Source organism: Neomonachus schauinslandi, chromosome 13, assembly GCF_002201575.2.
Source record: "Neomonachus schauinslandi chromosome 13, ASM220157v2, whole genome shotgun sequence".
Lineage (NCBI taxonomy): Eukaryota > Metazoa > Chordata > Mammalia > Carnivora > Phocidae > Neomonachus > Neomonachus schauinslandi.
In genome coordinates this window covers 26,888,433-26,904,063 of record NC_058415.1, presented here as the reverse complement: position 1 = coordinate 26,904,063, position 15,631 = coordinate 26,888,433, and the positions used below count along the sequence as shown (strand labels likewise).

The window sequence follows — 15,631 nt, the reverse complement described above, 5'->3', positions numbered from 1 at the left end:
ACGGCATCTCATGGATTTAAATTTAATGCTCTTAAAAAGCAGAGAAAGCAGAACCGTCACACTTTCTCAACGCTCCCTGATTTTATTAGTTGTTGGACGCTTTCCAAAGCATTTAGAACATGACAGCTAGGAAGGTCAAAAAGAAGAAAAGAAAGGGAACCCCGAGGTGTTTGTTCGCGAGTTCCAGGTGTGCCTCCGCGGTGCTTTTAAGGCCTAGTAGAGACCGGCGGCTTCCGTGAGCCCCGCGCGGGCGAGGAGAGTAGGGACGGAGCGGTAGCACCCCTGCCCGACCTGGGACCCGAGCCCCGGAGGGCGCGCACAACAGCGGCGGCGGAAGCAGGCGGGGCGGGGCGGGGCGGTGGGCGGTGCGCGTTTCCGGCGTGCGCGGCGGAGCGCTCGGGTGGGGGCACCGCCCGCTCCGAATCGCGCACAATGAGACAGCGCTGAGCGCCGGAAGTGGGGCCGAAGGAAAACACGGAGAGGGAGCCCGGCCGGGACAGGAAGAGGCGGGGGACCGCGGCGGAGGTGGTGAGTGCCGTGGGGCGCCTTCTCCCCGCGTCCGTCCCAGACTAGCCTCCGGGGTGGGTCTCCGGTGGGTTCCCTGGTCTCCGGAGTAGAGGGCGGGCCCGGCCCGAGAGAAACGTTGGCTCCATCCCCTGCCGGCCTCCTCGCCCCAGTTGCGAGGACCTGGGAGCCCCCAGGCCGGCGGGGACTGAGCTCTCGGGTTCGAGTCCGCATCTTCACTTTGTGTCAGACCCTTCCGGCGCCGGAGAAGAAGGGACTTGGGTGGAGGCACTCGGCCCCGGCCCCCTGGCTGGCCGGGGGGACCCCGGAACCCCATCGAGGAGGCAGGTCACTTCCTGCTTCCTGGTCCCCGAGGTGGCTTCGTGGCCAGGAGTGCGGAGACGCCTCTTCTTTCTCTGTCTCCTGCCCCGAAGGGTGGAAACTGAGGCAGGTCGAGGGTGGGGCGATCAAACGGGGGTCGAAGAGGGAGAAATGCTTTCCGTGACAAAACCAAACTTGTTTGGGGTTAGAGAATGAGGACCGGGGAGGTTAGCCGGAGTTGTCTCTTCGTCAAAAACCTAGCCCCTTTGACGAGGGGAGCCTTTGGTGGGGAGCGAGCCCGTCCCCTGCCCAAGCGACCGAAGCCCGAGCTTCTGAATGGTGGTGGTGAGGGGGAGCCGAGGCCCTTCCCTGAAGGACGGAGAAGAGACAGAAAAGTGGATTTGAGCTACTTTCACAGAAAGTTTCGGTTACTTTGTATAACACTTAAAAGTAATTGCCAACTTTTTTTTTTTTAAAGACTCTTTCCGGAGTTTCTAACAACATAGGCTTGGGAATGAGGGTTTGGTTTGGTTTTTTGGAGAAGCGCTTTTGTTTTATAGGTAAAGCCAACCAACTTGATAATGAGTAACATTTTTTAATACTGCAGTTCTCGAGACTGTAGGGAGCTTCCCTTAGTCACAGATGTAATCTTCATGTTAAATAGTAAGTACTAATTTTCGTGAAGAATATTACAGGATTCAAGCCTCCCAACTTCTAGTGTAATGCGGTGATTATTTGAATGTGATGGAAATTAGGAAAAGAAGAGTTTGTATAGGCTTTTGAGCATCTGTACAATAAACGTGTGGTATTTCATATGCTTGGTATGATATCTTGTTATAGTTTGATGATTTCCCAAAATGCCTTCTTTCAGGTGCAGAGTAAGAAAATTGAAGTCAAAGACCATGGGAGATGCAGCAAAACCTTATTTTGTGAAACGTGCTAAAGACCGAGGGACTGTAGATGATGAGGATTTCAGAAGGGGCCACCCCCAACAAGATTATTTAATAATGGATGATTATGCTAAAGGCCATAGCAGTAAAATGGAAAAAGGCCTTCCAAAAAAAAAAATACCACCAGGGAACTATGGGAATACCCCCAGAAAAGGACCATATGCTGTTTCCAACAATCCCTATGCATTTAAAAACCCAATTTACAGTCAACCCGCTTGGATAAATGACAACCACAAAGATCAGAGTAAGAGATGGCTCTCTGATGAACTTGCTGGTAATTCAGACAGTTGGAGGGAATTTAAACCTGGACCTAGAATTCCTGTTATAAACCGACCAAGAAAAGACTCCTTTCAGGAAAGTGAGGATGGATATAGGTGGCAAGATGGAAGAGGCTGCAGAACTGTAAGACGACTACTTCATAAAGACTTGACAAGCCTAGAAACCATGTCAGAAATGGAAGCGGGAAGCCCTGGTAATGTGTTCCAACTTGTCAAGTTACAGCCCCAAGTCGCAATGTCTTTTTCATCCAAATGAGGTTTATTATTTTCAGCAGTGCCGTTCCGATTTTTCATAGTTCCTGCTTATTTAATGTGAATACTTTAAAAATTGTAATCATGGTATTTGGGCAACTTCAACACATTGCATGTACTGGTCACTTTAAAAGTTCACTTTGCTATGAGGCTCATTTTACTTCAGTAAACGTATTTCCTGTTGATGCCTTTTACAGAAGAGGGTGACTATCACCCTGGGGACTATATCATATTTTCTGAGTGGTGTGTATGTATTTTCTAAATTATGTATTGTAATTTTGTATTTGAATAGCGAATGTGTCCATAATATAAATGACAGAATATAAAGCTAAAAAAAAAATCGTATTCAATGTCAGTATGCAATATAGACTGTATATATTTCCTGTCACAGAGGGTTATATGTCTTTTGGATAGAGCATCAATCTCCGGAAGAGGATAGTCCAAGATTTTTATTTTTTTTTCTTAGAAGTGACCATGGCAAACAGGCTGGGACACATTACAGACAAAAGTTTTGCGTTTTAGTTTCTGTAGCACCAAAACCCTTTTCTGAGTGCCCTCTGTGCTTGATTAATAATTGCCTCAAAGTGATTATACGTTTTTCTAAAAGGTGAATAGATTTTGTCCATGTAGCAATGATTTCTATAAACAGGAAAATTATCTAATGGACAGTAATAACTGAAATGAAATAAACTCATAAATATGAAGGAAAAAGTAAAACTAGTCTGAAAATGTAAATTATGCTTGGAAAAATGGGCTTTTAAAAATATTTGGTTTAAAATTTTTTTTTTTTTTTTTTTTTTAAGATTTTGTGTATTCATTTGAGAGAGTGAGATCGAGAAAGAGAGTGTGCATGAGCACACAGGGAGTGGGAGAGACAGAAACAGACTCCCCGCTGAGCTAGAAGCTCTATGCAGGACTCGATCCCAGGACCCTGGGATCATGACCTGAGCCAAACGCAGCTGCTTCCTAACTGACTGAGCCACCCAGGTTCCTGGCTGTAAGCCTTTTTTTAGTCACCATATGGAATGGGTGGCAAATTGGTCAGCACTTTAAAGTTTTTTTAAATTTACATGCATCTAGGCAACGTTGGCACACTCCTAGGTATCCAGAAGCCCTTACGTGATATCTCACAGTGGCCAGTTTACATCTATGCATGTTACTGGTAAGGCATTAGAACTTGTGATCTGGACATCTAGAATATTTAACAGAGAAAACATCATTTGTTATCTCTAGGGGGTCTTATGATAGTATTAAATGAGAGAAAAGGTGCTGTTTTATATTTGTGAAGGTAGGAAAAGCAAGAGAATATGCCTTATATCAAATAGTAGAAATAGAATGAGGTGTTAATAAAGGAATCCCAGGAGAGCGAAAATCTTGGCTGCATAAATCTTTAAGCTAGAAAGAAATTGAAGGAATTGTCTGATCTAGTGCTCTGTCATGATACATCAGGGTACAATCACAGTTTTTCACAGCAGGCAGCTGTGGCCTGGTGAGGTTAAATTTATTTTAGCAGGGTGGTGGATGAGAAAGTGGAACTGAAATTGAGTGCTGTGCTGCTTTGGCCATTTACTCAGCCTCACTGGACCTTCAGTCTGACAGAGGGAAACTGAACACATATTGATAATTTCTCGGCTTTTGGTTGGTGTTTTTCTTTTTAAAAGTGTATTTATTTAAGTATTTCTGTATTACTGTATCCAGGTAGGACATGGACATCTTAATGCCGTTACCAATAGTTTTTTAAAAGAAAAAGTTGGTCTCAAGTAGCATTATAAAAACAGATTTATAGAATAAAAGTTTGCAACCAGACAGACATTAGTAGGGACTGTTAACAGACTAAAAATTTGTTGTATATGTATTCTTGTTTGATCTGAAAAGCAACTAAAAAAGTTACTTTTAAGTGGTTTTGAACAGGAAGTACATAACATTTTTTTGCTGTCCTTTTAATTGAAGACAATCCCCAAACCCCCATGTTCTCTCTATATGGAGAATAGGTGTGCGCTTTCACAATTGCTAGATGAAGGACTGTTCAGCTTCTAGACCTTGAACATCTTCATAAGAAAAATATTAAGCTTTGGTATGAAATTACTTGCTGTAGAGAGAAATTCAGTTTGAAGTATAAACTTTGCACTGCACTCAGGATTCTAAAAAGATCTCATTAAAGGGACTGAAATTTTCCTTGAATCAGAATTCTGTCTTATTAAGGAAGGGTCTCATTAAATGATGTGAGAAGACAGTAAAAATTATCTTAAGAGTTGCTTTGTTTTTTAATACTTATTTTCTATTTTTCAGTTCTACGTTACCGCCCTGTACTTCATCCCTCAGATATCCTAGATTGCCAATTTAATGTATTTGGGACAATGCCATTAGTGATCTTAGCTGGAAAATATCCACTCATATACACATGTACTTTGTGAATGGAATAATGGGCCATATGCAAATAAAATATGGGAGACTTGGAATACTGTATATAGAGAATTCATGTTACAAGACACCTGCGATGAGCCAGGTAGTCTTCCTCTACATAATTGTGGGAACTTTTTAGCAATACCCAGCTTTGTCTTTCAGGATTCCCTTCAGTGAGATTTTATTTGACTGTTTTTACCATGCAGTCCTGTGAAACTCAGTTCAGAAGGTGATAATTGTCTTGTCGGTTATGGTTTAGTCTAGATGTGAATGGATATGCTACAAGGGGGGATTTCAGTAAGTTCTTTGCAGTTCTTATATTGTTAGATAAAAGGCTGAATTTCAGAATTCCATCCATGCTTTAATGTTTATTTTAAATCCCATTACTTTCACTTAGTCATTTGTCCCCGAACAAGTTATTTTCTTGGGCCAGCATTTTCCCCATCTGTACGATGGGGATAATATCAACATCTATGACAGGATCACTACAGGGATTAAATGAGGCAGTGCACGTAAAGTGCTTGCATTGCATCTGTTACATAAAAAATACTCAGTAATGACAGCTGCTGTCATCGTCGTGGTCATCGTCATCAGACAGAATTTCTGCAGCCATCCACTTCTCTGTATAAAAACAGTAAGGAGTGGGGCACCTGGCTGGCTCGGTTGGATCCTGCAACCCTTGATACCGGGGTTGTGAGTTTGAGCCCCACGTTGGGTGTAGAGATTACCTAAAAATAAAATCTTTAAAAAGAAAAAACAAGGAGTTAATCGGGCTCTTTGGAGGGAAATTGTTATTCCAGAAGATGACAGCAAATACAGTTAAGTGAAAAGCCTTTGTGATTTGAGAGCGGAGAAGTTAGAAAAGGGATTTGGTTCCATACCATTACTGGTTTGTGAACTAATACGGACTTTTCTAATGGGTATTGCACATATTGGTGTAAATCTCTAACGAGTGTTTGCCAAAGTAAGAAACTTGTTATGAACACTGAAATTAGATGTAATTATTTAGAGTAGAGCTCGTAAAGATACACAAATGAGAACAGACACACCTCTAAGTTAAAAGAAGTGCTTATCTCAGAAGTTGATGCAGACGGAGAGCACAGTCCTTAAAAGATGGTGATAATTGGGAGTAGGGAAGTGTTAAAAGCAAGTATTAAAAGTAGACTAGTTTTTCTCTGCAAATGACTACTTCCCTTTTAGTATTTTATTTGTTTGGTCCATTTTGATGGATTCAAAAAGCAAAACAAAACTATTTGTCCTAATTAATTTCTTTCAATTGCCACTTATATTATAGAAGCTATTTATAGAATTTCATTATATATTCATCTTATGGTACTTTGAGCACAGTGCTTGCTACTTTTCCTTTAGAGCTGTTGACAATAGCTTTTTGCAAATTAGAGATCCTATACCTCCCTTTTCTGACTCAAGTTTTTTCAGCCAACTGATTCATTGTAACTGCTGTACAAGAAATGAGTTCCACTGAAAACTTGACATAGGAATTGCCTCATGCAGAGCTTTTCAGTAGGTTTATATTTTGAAAGACTAATTTTTGATCAGCCATTTAAACATTATTCAAACCATTTATCACAATTTTAATTGGGGAAATTAGCTTTTATTTTAATCATGTATTAATGATAGATTTATTTTCAGAGCTTGATAGACGTTATCAAAGCTATTTAAAACGATTTTTTTATAGATCAATCCCACAGTCATCTTCAGTTTCACAGGTAGAAAAGTTGTAAATTTAAAAAAGGAAACAGATTCATTTATTAGTTATAAAGATTGTAGAACTAACAGCAGAGTTTAAATGAATTAGTCTATACTTGTAGAAAACTTTTATTTCAAGTAATGGCCTTTTTTCTTTGAAATGTGCTTAGTGTACAGACTGTCCAAAGAAGCTAAAATGAAAATAAAGATAAGATAGGAACTAGTTGTCCTCAGTAAATAAAATTTGGCTTGGACTTCTTGTATCCGTGTGGGGAGAAGGCCCAATTACATGAAAGCTAAATTTACAGCTAAATGATGGATTTTCATTCCACAAAAGAATGTAGTTGATTTCTGAGTTCTTTGGAGATCATATTGTCCATCTTTCCTCTGTTGAGATTATCCACATTTCCTTTCATTTTTGCAAGTGAACAGTTTTCATTAGAATAACAGGTATACTAGAATATATTCAATATATTTATATTGTATGTTACAATAAATTAGATGTATTAGAATTACAGTAGGATAATTACAGAATTACAGAAGGCAAGTATACTTGCCTTCAGAGGATAATTTTTACTATCACTGAGTATGTTCAGGAGTATACTTGGAAGAAATGATAAAATCACATTGTACGGTTGAAGCAAATTCTTTTCCAGTGTTCCTAAAAGAGGATTTCTATGGGCTGGTGTATCCAGATGAGGTGGTCAATGAGTATTCACGTGTTTTATCCATGGAAGAGCTTTCCTTTTGTTGTGCTCAGATGTCATTCAGATAATCACATTATTTAGTTAATATGTATGAATAAATATGTACGGTCTCATTTTTTGTCAGAGCGGTATTACTCAATATTGCCAATAATATTTTCCCCCTAACTTAAGAAAACAAGAAGCAGAGGTCCAGACCTCGGAAGCCACGTAGGACTAGAAATGAGGAAAATGAGCAGGACGGAGACTGGGAAGGCCCCGTGATTGACGAGTCTGTGCTTTCAACGAAGGAGCTCCTGGGCTTACAGCAGGCGGAGGAGCGATTAAAAAGAGACTTCATTGACAGGCTAAAAAGGGTAACATCTTTTATTTGTTACTTAAAATCCTTGTCTTTGTTTAAACTATGCTAGTAATTGGAACATGTGCTTTGATGAGTTAGGTATCCTACTACAGTTATTAGCATTTAAGCATTGTGAGTTAAAAGTGATACTCAATTTGATTTAATAGAATCACTTCCAAAAAATAACTATTAGAATAGTGGTAAGAGTGATAATAATATATTAGCAGTTTTTAAAGTGATGGGGAAATCATTTCTGGCTAACTTTTGTTTGCCTGTGTTTTGGAAGATGAGTATATATGTCTCTCTAAATCTCTTCAAATTATAGCGACCAAGAAACTACCCTACAGCTAAGTACACCTGCAAACTTTGTGATGTTTTAATTGAATCCATTGCATTTGCCCATAAGCATATCAAAGAGAAGAGGCACAAGAAAAACATTAAGGTAAGTTTAATGTAACCCAAACAAATATGTTTAATTGTCAGTTCTTTTTACTTGTCATCTTTGCAACTTTCCTCTCTTTAAGGCTATGATATTAATAACTTCACTACTTATATTACTGAATTTATTTTAGCCAAAATACATTGGTCAGATATGTTTTGCTGGGCAGTCTTGTGAATTTCATTAAGAACAGTACAGGATGAGTGAAGTCATTGATAGGATCTCAGTATATGCCCTTATGCCAGTAACAATAAAGCAAATAATTTGTCATTGCTGCTTTTGATGTTCTTTCCCTGCACTTTTTCCTTATTTTTGCCTTCTTTTATCACTTTATGTGCATAAAGAAGTGTTTGATGAACTGAAAACTAACACAGCTAAGGTGAGAGGGAGAGCTAAGAAAAATATTCCAGAATATTCTACAGAACATTCTACAGTGTTGTCTCAGGGAATGGTAGAAGGTAAAAACTGTGTGAGTCATTTTTAATCTCAATATTGATCTTAAAAGGAGAAGCAAGAGGAAGAATTGCTCACTACGTTACCCCCGCCTACACCCTCCCAGATAAATGCAATTGGTATTGCCATTGACAGAGTGGTACAGGAGTTTGGCTTACACAATGAGAACTTGGAACAGAGACTAGAAATTAAACGTATCATGGAAAATGTGTTCCAACACAAGTTACCAGGTATTTCTAGATTTGTTTTTCTATTTAGCTACCTAAAAGTGCCTCATGCATTTTTCCAACCCGTAGTAATTTTCATCTAATAGAAATTGAGTTACCATGTCCTGAAGCTCTTAATTTTTTGTGTGTTTTTGTTTCTTCTGGCTTTCCCCCAAGGTAACAAAGACTTTTACGTGCACTGTCATTAAGCCTGTCTTCATTATGAATTTCCTTTTACACATGTACTTTAAATTAAATGTTCCAGATTATGGGGGCACTGTGGGACTCTTGTGTATCTACCTGTTTACCTTCCTACCTACTCAAATTGATGCAACATTTTGAATTAAAATAAAAAGTATACTCAAGTCATTCTCAGGTTGTCTGTGTCCGAAAAAGGTTCTGTTTAACTACTTTTAAAAAGAATTGCAACATCTAAAATGAGCTCTGAACCTATTTTGTAATAGATTTTGTGTACTGTTGATTAATTTTCCAGGTTATGTCTGTGGAGCCACAGAAAACTTTTTTTTTTAGAAAGCTCTGCAAGTGATTCTAACCCACAGTTAGGATTGGAATCACTATTCAAAGGTTATCACCGTATCACCCATAGAACTATTTGTTGTACTGAAAAAGCATTCATATAGCATATCATTCATACTTGTGTATACTTTCATAAAAATAAAGAGCAAGAATCTGTTCATTTCATTATATCTATAGCTCATCCTTTGTGTTATAGACAAGTTCCCAGAAAGGCATTTATAATGTCAATGATTTTTGCTATAGATTTCCATTATAAAATTTAATATACTTTGTCACGGAAAACTGTTAAAACTCAAAGAAATCACTTGACTTAACAAACCTAAAAAAAAACCCCACAAAATCCCCTGATAGGAAGGAGATAACTTTTTGGCACAGTAATAGTAAAACATTGGGGGAAAAATGCCATAAATAAATATAGGCAGTACACACACGCATCTTCCTCTGAAGAGTGAATTGCTTATTGCCTAGTATTTTAAGTTATATCAGTGATACTAAAATTATTTTTCAAAAGTTTTCCTAAAGAGAGCATATTATGTTAAGGTTTTTTTGGTTCATAATCATACTGAAAAGTAACTTTATGCTGACGGTCATTTTTATGATTATTTTACTGAAACATGATCTTTATAGTAAATTACACATGTATGTGTTTTCTAAAAGGTGAAATGTTTGCATTAACTCTTTAGTATACTATCAGGTTTATAAATATAAGACAAAGTCAGGCATCTGTTTTTGGCTTTCACATTGTGAAAATCCTTGCAAATAGTATTTTCTGCACAAAATATAAAATAATTTAGAATTTTTTTAAACATGTTTTACAATTGGCATGAAAGAGTAGCTGTTAACATAAACTGCAGACAACACAGCCTTCCCTGTTACATAAAATAAAATGAAGACAAAAGCCAAAGAGTCAACCATTCCTTTTTGTTTATTTATGCCAGACTTGAATACTATCTTACTTTCATGCGTAGTTTTAATTGATGGTTCCATTTCTTAAATAGCAGTGTTTTGTTATGACTTTTGAGAAATTTCACCTTATTTATGACTTAATTTTTTTTTTCAGATTGTTCTCTGAGATTATATGGGTCATCCTGTAGCAGATTGGGTTTCAAAAATTCAGATGTAAATATCGACATTCAATTTCCAGCCATTGTAAGTACAAAATAAAATGTTAGAATTTTCAGAGTGGTATGGAAATTCTTTTTTTCAAATGTGAGCTATATAATAATATATTTAGATACTTGAAGATAATATAAGTGGCAGCTTTTTCCCCTAAAATTTCCAGTTCCATGCTCTTCTGCCAACCTTCGATTTTAGAGCATTTCTTTTAATACTGTACAGATTTTTGTACTTCTTTTACTCTAGAGATCTTTTATATTTACTTCAAATGCTGGTTTTCTAACTATGTGACTCTGATGGGGCTTTTTAGGTTCTGTTAACTTGAGAAGATTAAATTATCTTGGTAAAGTCAACTTTCCAATGTCATAGAAGGATTTCAGATTTTAAACAGTGTGGACATGGAAACATTTGTGACCTGAAAGCTCCATTTGCTCCTAAGTTTCCACTTTTATACACCTACTTTATTAAAATATTTATGCTTTTGAAGAACCACACCTAGCCTTGATTTCTGGTTTAAATGTGATTGAAAAAGATGTCATTGAGTCAGAATTTTGACTCTGGAAGGCACTCTAGTAGATCATCTGTTCATCCGATGGTGGTTCCCCAGGCCAGTTTGCAGATGGTTATGCCCCTTTGCCTGGGTTGCTAGTTAAAAATAATAAAGAAGATTCTTGGGCACCACCCCCAGATGTTCTGTCATACAGCCTCTCATTCCTTGCCATCCATGACTGCTACAGCTACGTGGTCAGCTGACCAACAGATTTTACTCGTCTTTTAACCTTCAAATTTTTATTAGTAATTTACCAGTATAGCAGTTATTTTGATGTCGTCATTCATTTAGCAAATACTCACTGAGTCCATGTTGTGTGCCAGGTACCATCCTAGATCCCAGAGAACAAAACAGGTAGGATTCCTCCCTTGTGGAACTCATACCTAGTGGAGGAGATAAATAATTACATATATATGGTTAATTATAATGAGGGCTATGCAGGGAAACAGGGTTCTGTGACAGAAAAGAACAGGGGATGTGTAGATCCAGTGGTCATGAAGTCCCCTTTGAAGCGATGACATCGACTCTAGGCTCTAAACAATGAAAAGGAATCAGGAAGTCAAAGGGTGAGTGTTTCAGTAAGGGGGAGCAGTGTTTGCAATCACCCTAAATCCCTACAGAGCTTGGCCTAGTCGAGGAGCTGAATGGATGATTGTATAGCCATGGTGGAGGGACCAAGAGAAAGAAGCAGCTTTAAGATTAGGACTGAGGACCCAACATGCAGGATCTGTGGGCCTTGGTAAAGAGTTTCACTGTGACCTAAGGGCAGTAGGAAGCTATTGAGAGTTTTAAGGAAGGGCACGCCTAGGTCTGATTTATGATGTGAAATGGTTGTGGTTCCTATGCGGAGCAAGGATTGGAGAGAGGCAAGGCTGAAGTGGAGACCAGCAAGCAATCTGTTGAAGTAGTCTTAGAGTGAGAGGTGACATGAACAGTTTTGTGTCTTGGAGATTTGCGGAGAGGCTGATTACCTCAGGAATTCATTAATCAGGAGTTAACTTTGTAACAGGTCGCTTTCCCTCATTTGGCGTTCATCTCTGTCTCTGACTAATGTGTGCACATGGCATAATGATTAATTTATTTACTGGGGTAGCAGTGTGCTTTCTAATTTGGAAAGGAGTTTGGATAACTTCAGATGACCGTGTATTATCTCAGTGAAACAACAGTACTTATGGATTAGTGATGTATTCATTGATTTGTTTCCTAGATGTCTCAGCCAGATGTTCTCTTACTTGTTCAAGAATGCTTAAAGAACAGCGGTAAGGCCAAATTCTTTCCACCTTTTGCTCTTAATTTTTTTTCTTTTGTCTATAATTTGGATATATCTTATTTGTCAAACGTTGAAAATAGGAAGTCATGTGTCTTTTAATTATTTCTGTGGGTAATATTCGAACAAAACCATTCTGTGGTTTAAATTAATACGATAAATAGGTGTGACCCAACCCTGGTTAATAAATCCCCAAATATTTGCTCCTGGTTAAGGTTATCAGTTGTCCAAAGTATTATCTGGCTTAGGACTTGATGACTTTTTATGCTCTCCATAGGCCTCATTAAACTGTCTCATCCCATGAATTAGTCTTTCCCATCATTCTTGTTTGGGTTGAATGAAACATTCAGACATTTCTTCTTACTTCAGCCAATAATGTATTATGAACCCAGGTATTTTAGTAGCTTTTGCAGCAATTTTGTTCTTGAATATATCCCATCCACATTTCTAATTTCCTTATCCACATAACACTTAAATATTCTGATTCAATAATGTAGTCATTTCTAATCAAGTGTGAGTTTTGCAAAATAAGGGTTTTAAATTAATGTGATTATTTGATTGTTGTACATAATACTGTTTCCCTTTTCAAGTCATCTCAGAGCTTTATTTCGTAATCCTCTTTCAAAAGCCCGAACCGATTAAGTCACAACTTGTACTTCATCTAGTTCTGCTTTTAAACAGAGGTTTAATTAACCTACTTAATATTTTTTCCTCTTTCCTCAGACTCTTTTATTGATGTGGATGCAGACTTCCACGCTAGAGTGCCAGTGGTGGTGTGCAGAGAAAAGCAAAGGTCTCTGTTTCTTTAAGCTGTTTGTATATTGAATAGAAACTTGCCAGGAGCACATGTACTTTATTACATCTTAATGTCCAGTTTCTAGAATAGCAAGCTCCTCATGTGATTAATTTCACAGGCTCACTGTTAGCATTCTCTCTATACTTTTGGCATTTGATGCAGGAACAGAAGGTGTTTTATTTTAAAAAGAATAAAATTATTTGAAACAGTGGAGGAAGGAAGCATTTTGACCCACTTCATTTCAGTAAAAAACAACTTTATCGAAGGGTTATTTGCTGTAGCCACCTTACTTTGCCATGCTTTTTAGCAGCATTTTTAGCAATGCTGAGTAACAATTAGTGTGACTTCCCCCATGTGTGTCTCCCTCCATCTGGAAGCATTACCATCACCATAGTACATGGGTGGTTTGTAGGCTGTAATGATTCTTCATTAGGCAGATTCCTCCAACTCTTGGGAAAACACTCCTTTACTTTTTACAAAGATGAATTCCTACTCCCATTTGAACCATTTTACAGTATTTTCCTAATTTTCATTTCCCCCCCAGAAATAGTTTTAATGTATGAAAATACAGAGTTTTAGTTCTGAAAAATAAAGTTCGCTCAGAGAATAGCTGCCCTATCTTTTTCTTAATGCAATGACCTAAATGACCCATAAAGATTTTGTGAGTTTTTTATTTCATTTTGAAGATATTTATTATCAGTGCAAATTAGTTATTGATACCTGTGTAATGCTTTTTATCTTTCTCTTTTTCTTTCCCATCTCCACCCCTTACCCACACCCCCCCCAGTGGTCTTCTTTGTAAAGTGAGTGCAGGAAATGAAAATGCTTGTTTGACGACAAACCATTTAACTGCCCTTGGAAAACTTGAATCAAAGCTGGTTCCTTTGGTGATTGCCTTTAGATACTGGGCAAAGGTAGGTTTGAGTTCTTTAAATGTGTGAGCACATTCTATGTATGCATAAACAGTATGCTTTGATTTTTTGCTTGGTTAATCTTAAACGTTTGGATGCATTATTTATAGACATGAAGAGAGTAGGCATCTGAGTATCGGAACAGAAATTTTAATATCTGCAGAAAGGAAAATTTAGTGTTTCTGTTTCACTGTAACAGTATTGCTGAAAAGATCAAAATGACTTACAGTGCTTATTAAAAATCAAATTTGTGGGTCAAATATAGGATATGGCCCAAAGAATTTACATTCTAACTGGTTTCCCAGCGTACTTCTTAGGCACAGGAAAGTTTGAGAGATACCATTTCTTTTTTTTGTTTTTTTAAAGATTTTATTTATTTATTTGACAGAGAGATAGAGAGCACAAGTAGGCAGAGGGAGAGGGAGAAGCAGGCTCTCCACTGAGCAGGGAGCCAGATGTGGGGCTCGATTCCAGGACCCCAGCATCATGACCTGAGCCGAAGGCAGCCGCTTAACCGACTGAGCCACTCAGGCGCCCCGAGAGATACCATTTCTAATTATGTACCCAGAGAATCCAAAAAATGGAAGCCACTCTCTGCTCATACTTATATTTCTCCATATTTATTAGAGTATTTAGTATTTCCTTAAAACTTAAGGTCCCATGATGATTATAAAATTGAGATTCTGTGTAGGTACTTTAGAGAGAAAAGCTAGAGCTTTACTGATTATGTCAGTAACAGGGGCACCTGTGTGGCTCAGTAGGTTAAGCGTCTGCCTTCAGCTCAGGTCATGATCCCAGGGTTCTGGGATCGAGCCCTGCATTGAGATTCTCTGCCTGCCGCTCTCCTTGCCTGCGTGCATGCACTCTCTCCCTCTCTCTCTCTCTGACAAATAAATAAATAAAATCTTAAAAAAAAAAAAGGTACAGCAGTAACAATATATAGTTCCTATTGCTCCGGTCCAGGATAAGCAGAGGATTGCATCAGTCTTAACCAGGTGAATTGATAATTACAATATACTGTCCTCTGAAAGCTGCTTCCCACTTCATCACTAAGTAGGCTATGCTTTTTAAATTGTTATTCCTGTTGGGCACCTGGGTGGCTCAGTTGTTAAGTGCCTTCGGCTCAGGTCATGATCCCAGAGTCCTGGGATCGAGCCCCGCATCGGGCTCCCTCCTCCGCGGGAAGCCTGCTTCTCCTTTTCCCACTCCGCCTGCTGTGTTCCTGCTTTCGCTATCTCTCTCTCTGTCAAATAAATAAAATCTTTAAAAAAAAAAATTGTTATTCCTGTTGGTGCTAATGAGTTTGCCTACATTCTTTCCCCAATCACCTTTCTGGGCAAAGCATGAATTTTCAAGGCAGTAAGTTCAGATGTAGGTTCAGACCATTGAACTGAGCAGAGCCAGTTGGCTTGCACTTGGGATTGAACCATCATTTTGATTTCACTAACAAGCATTTTAACCAAGTTGAGTGGATTTGCTGTGGATGTCAAAAAAAGAAATAACAAATATTAGATTAAAAATTTGAAATTGAAGTTGCCACACACCATCACAATATGTCGTTGCTCCAAAAGTTTATGGAAGTTTTATTTTTTGTCACTGTGGTATTTTATAAAAGGTTTTAGAACAAAATATGTAAATGATAGGTTGGTACAAAAGAATGCTTATCCTTTTTTTCTCTCATTTGTAGCTTTGCAGTATAGATCGCCCTGAAGAAGGAGGTTTGCCGCCTTATGTGTTTGCCCTGATGGCTATTTTCTTTCTTCAACAAAGGAAAGAACCTCTTCTGCCTGTTTATCTAGGATCATGGGTATAAAACTTTTTTTGCTTATATATCTGATACTAATTTTATTCCAGGGCCACAATTGCTTATGCATAATTTCAAAATCTAAAAACTTAG

At 38.2% G+C, this 15,631-nt stretch overlaps 1 protein-coding gene across 4 annotated transcripts in view; it reads left to right on the top strand.

Moving 5' to 3' along the window:
• The first annotated feature begins 468 nt into the window (after window positions 1-468).
• Window positions 469-15,631, top strand: part of TUT7 (terminal uridylyl transferase 7) — a 66,651-nt gene continuing 51,488 nt past the window's right edge. For 3 of the 4 annotated variants that reach the window (XM_044920714.1, XM_044920713.1, XM_021677943.2), the window contains exons 1-10: window positions 510-581; window positions 1,697-2,247; window positions 7,294-7,475; window positions 7,785-7,901; window positions 8,404-8,581; window positions 10,155-10,243; window positions 11,968-12,019; window positions 12,751-12,820; window positions 13,611-13,737; window positions 15,422-15,541. In XM_044920714.1, coding sequence (XP_044776649.1) covers window positions 1,728-2,247; window positions 7,294-7,475; window positions 7,785-7,901; window positions 8,404-8,581; window positions 10,155-10,243; window positions 11,968-12,019; window positions 12,751-12,820; window positions 13,611-13,737; window positions 15,422-15,541 — 1,455 coding nt within the window. In that variant the 5' untranslated portion in view covers window positions 510-581; window positions 1,697-1,727. Of the gene's footprint in view, window positions 582-1,696; window positions 2,248-7,293; window positions 7,476-7,784; window positions 7,902-8,403; window positions 8,582-10,154; window positions 10,244-11,967; window positions 12,020-12,750; window positions 12,821-13,610; window positions 13,738-15,421; window positions 15,542-15,631 lie in introns of all 4 variants that reach the window. The other variant, XM_021677942.2, reaches the window with a different exon arrangement.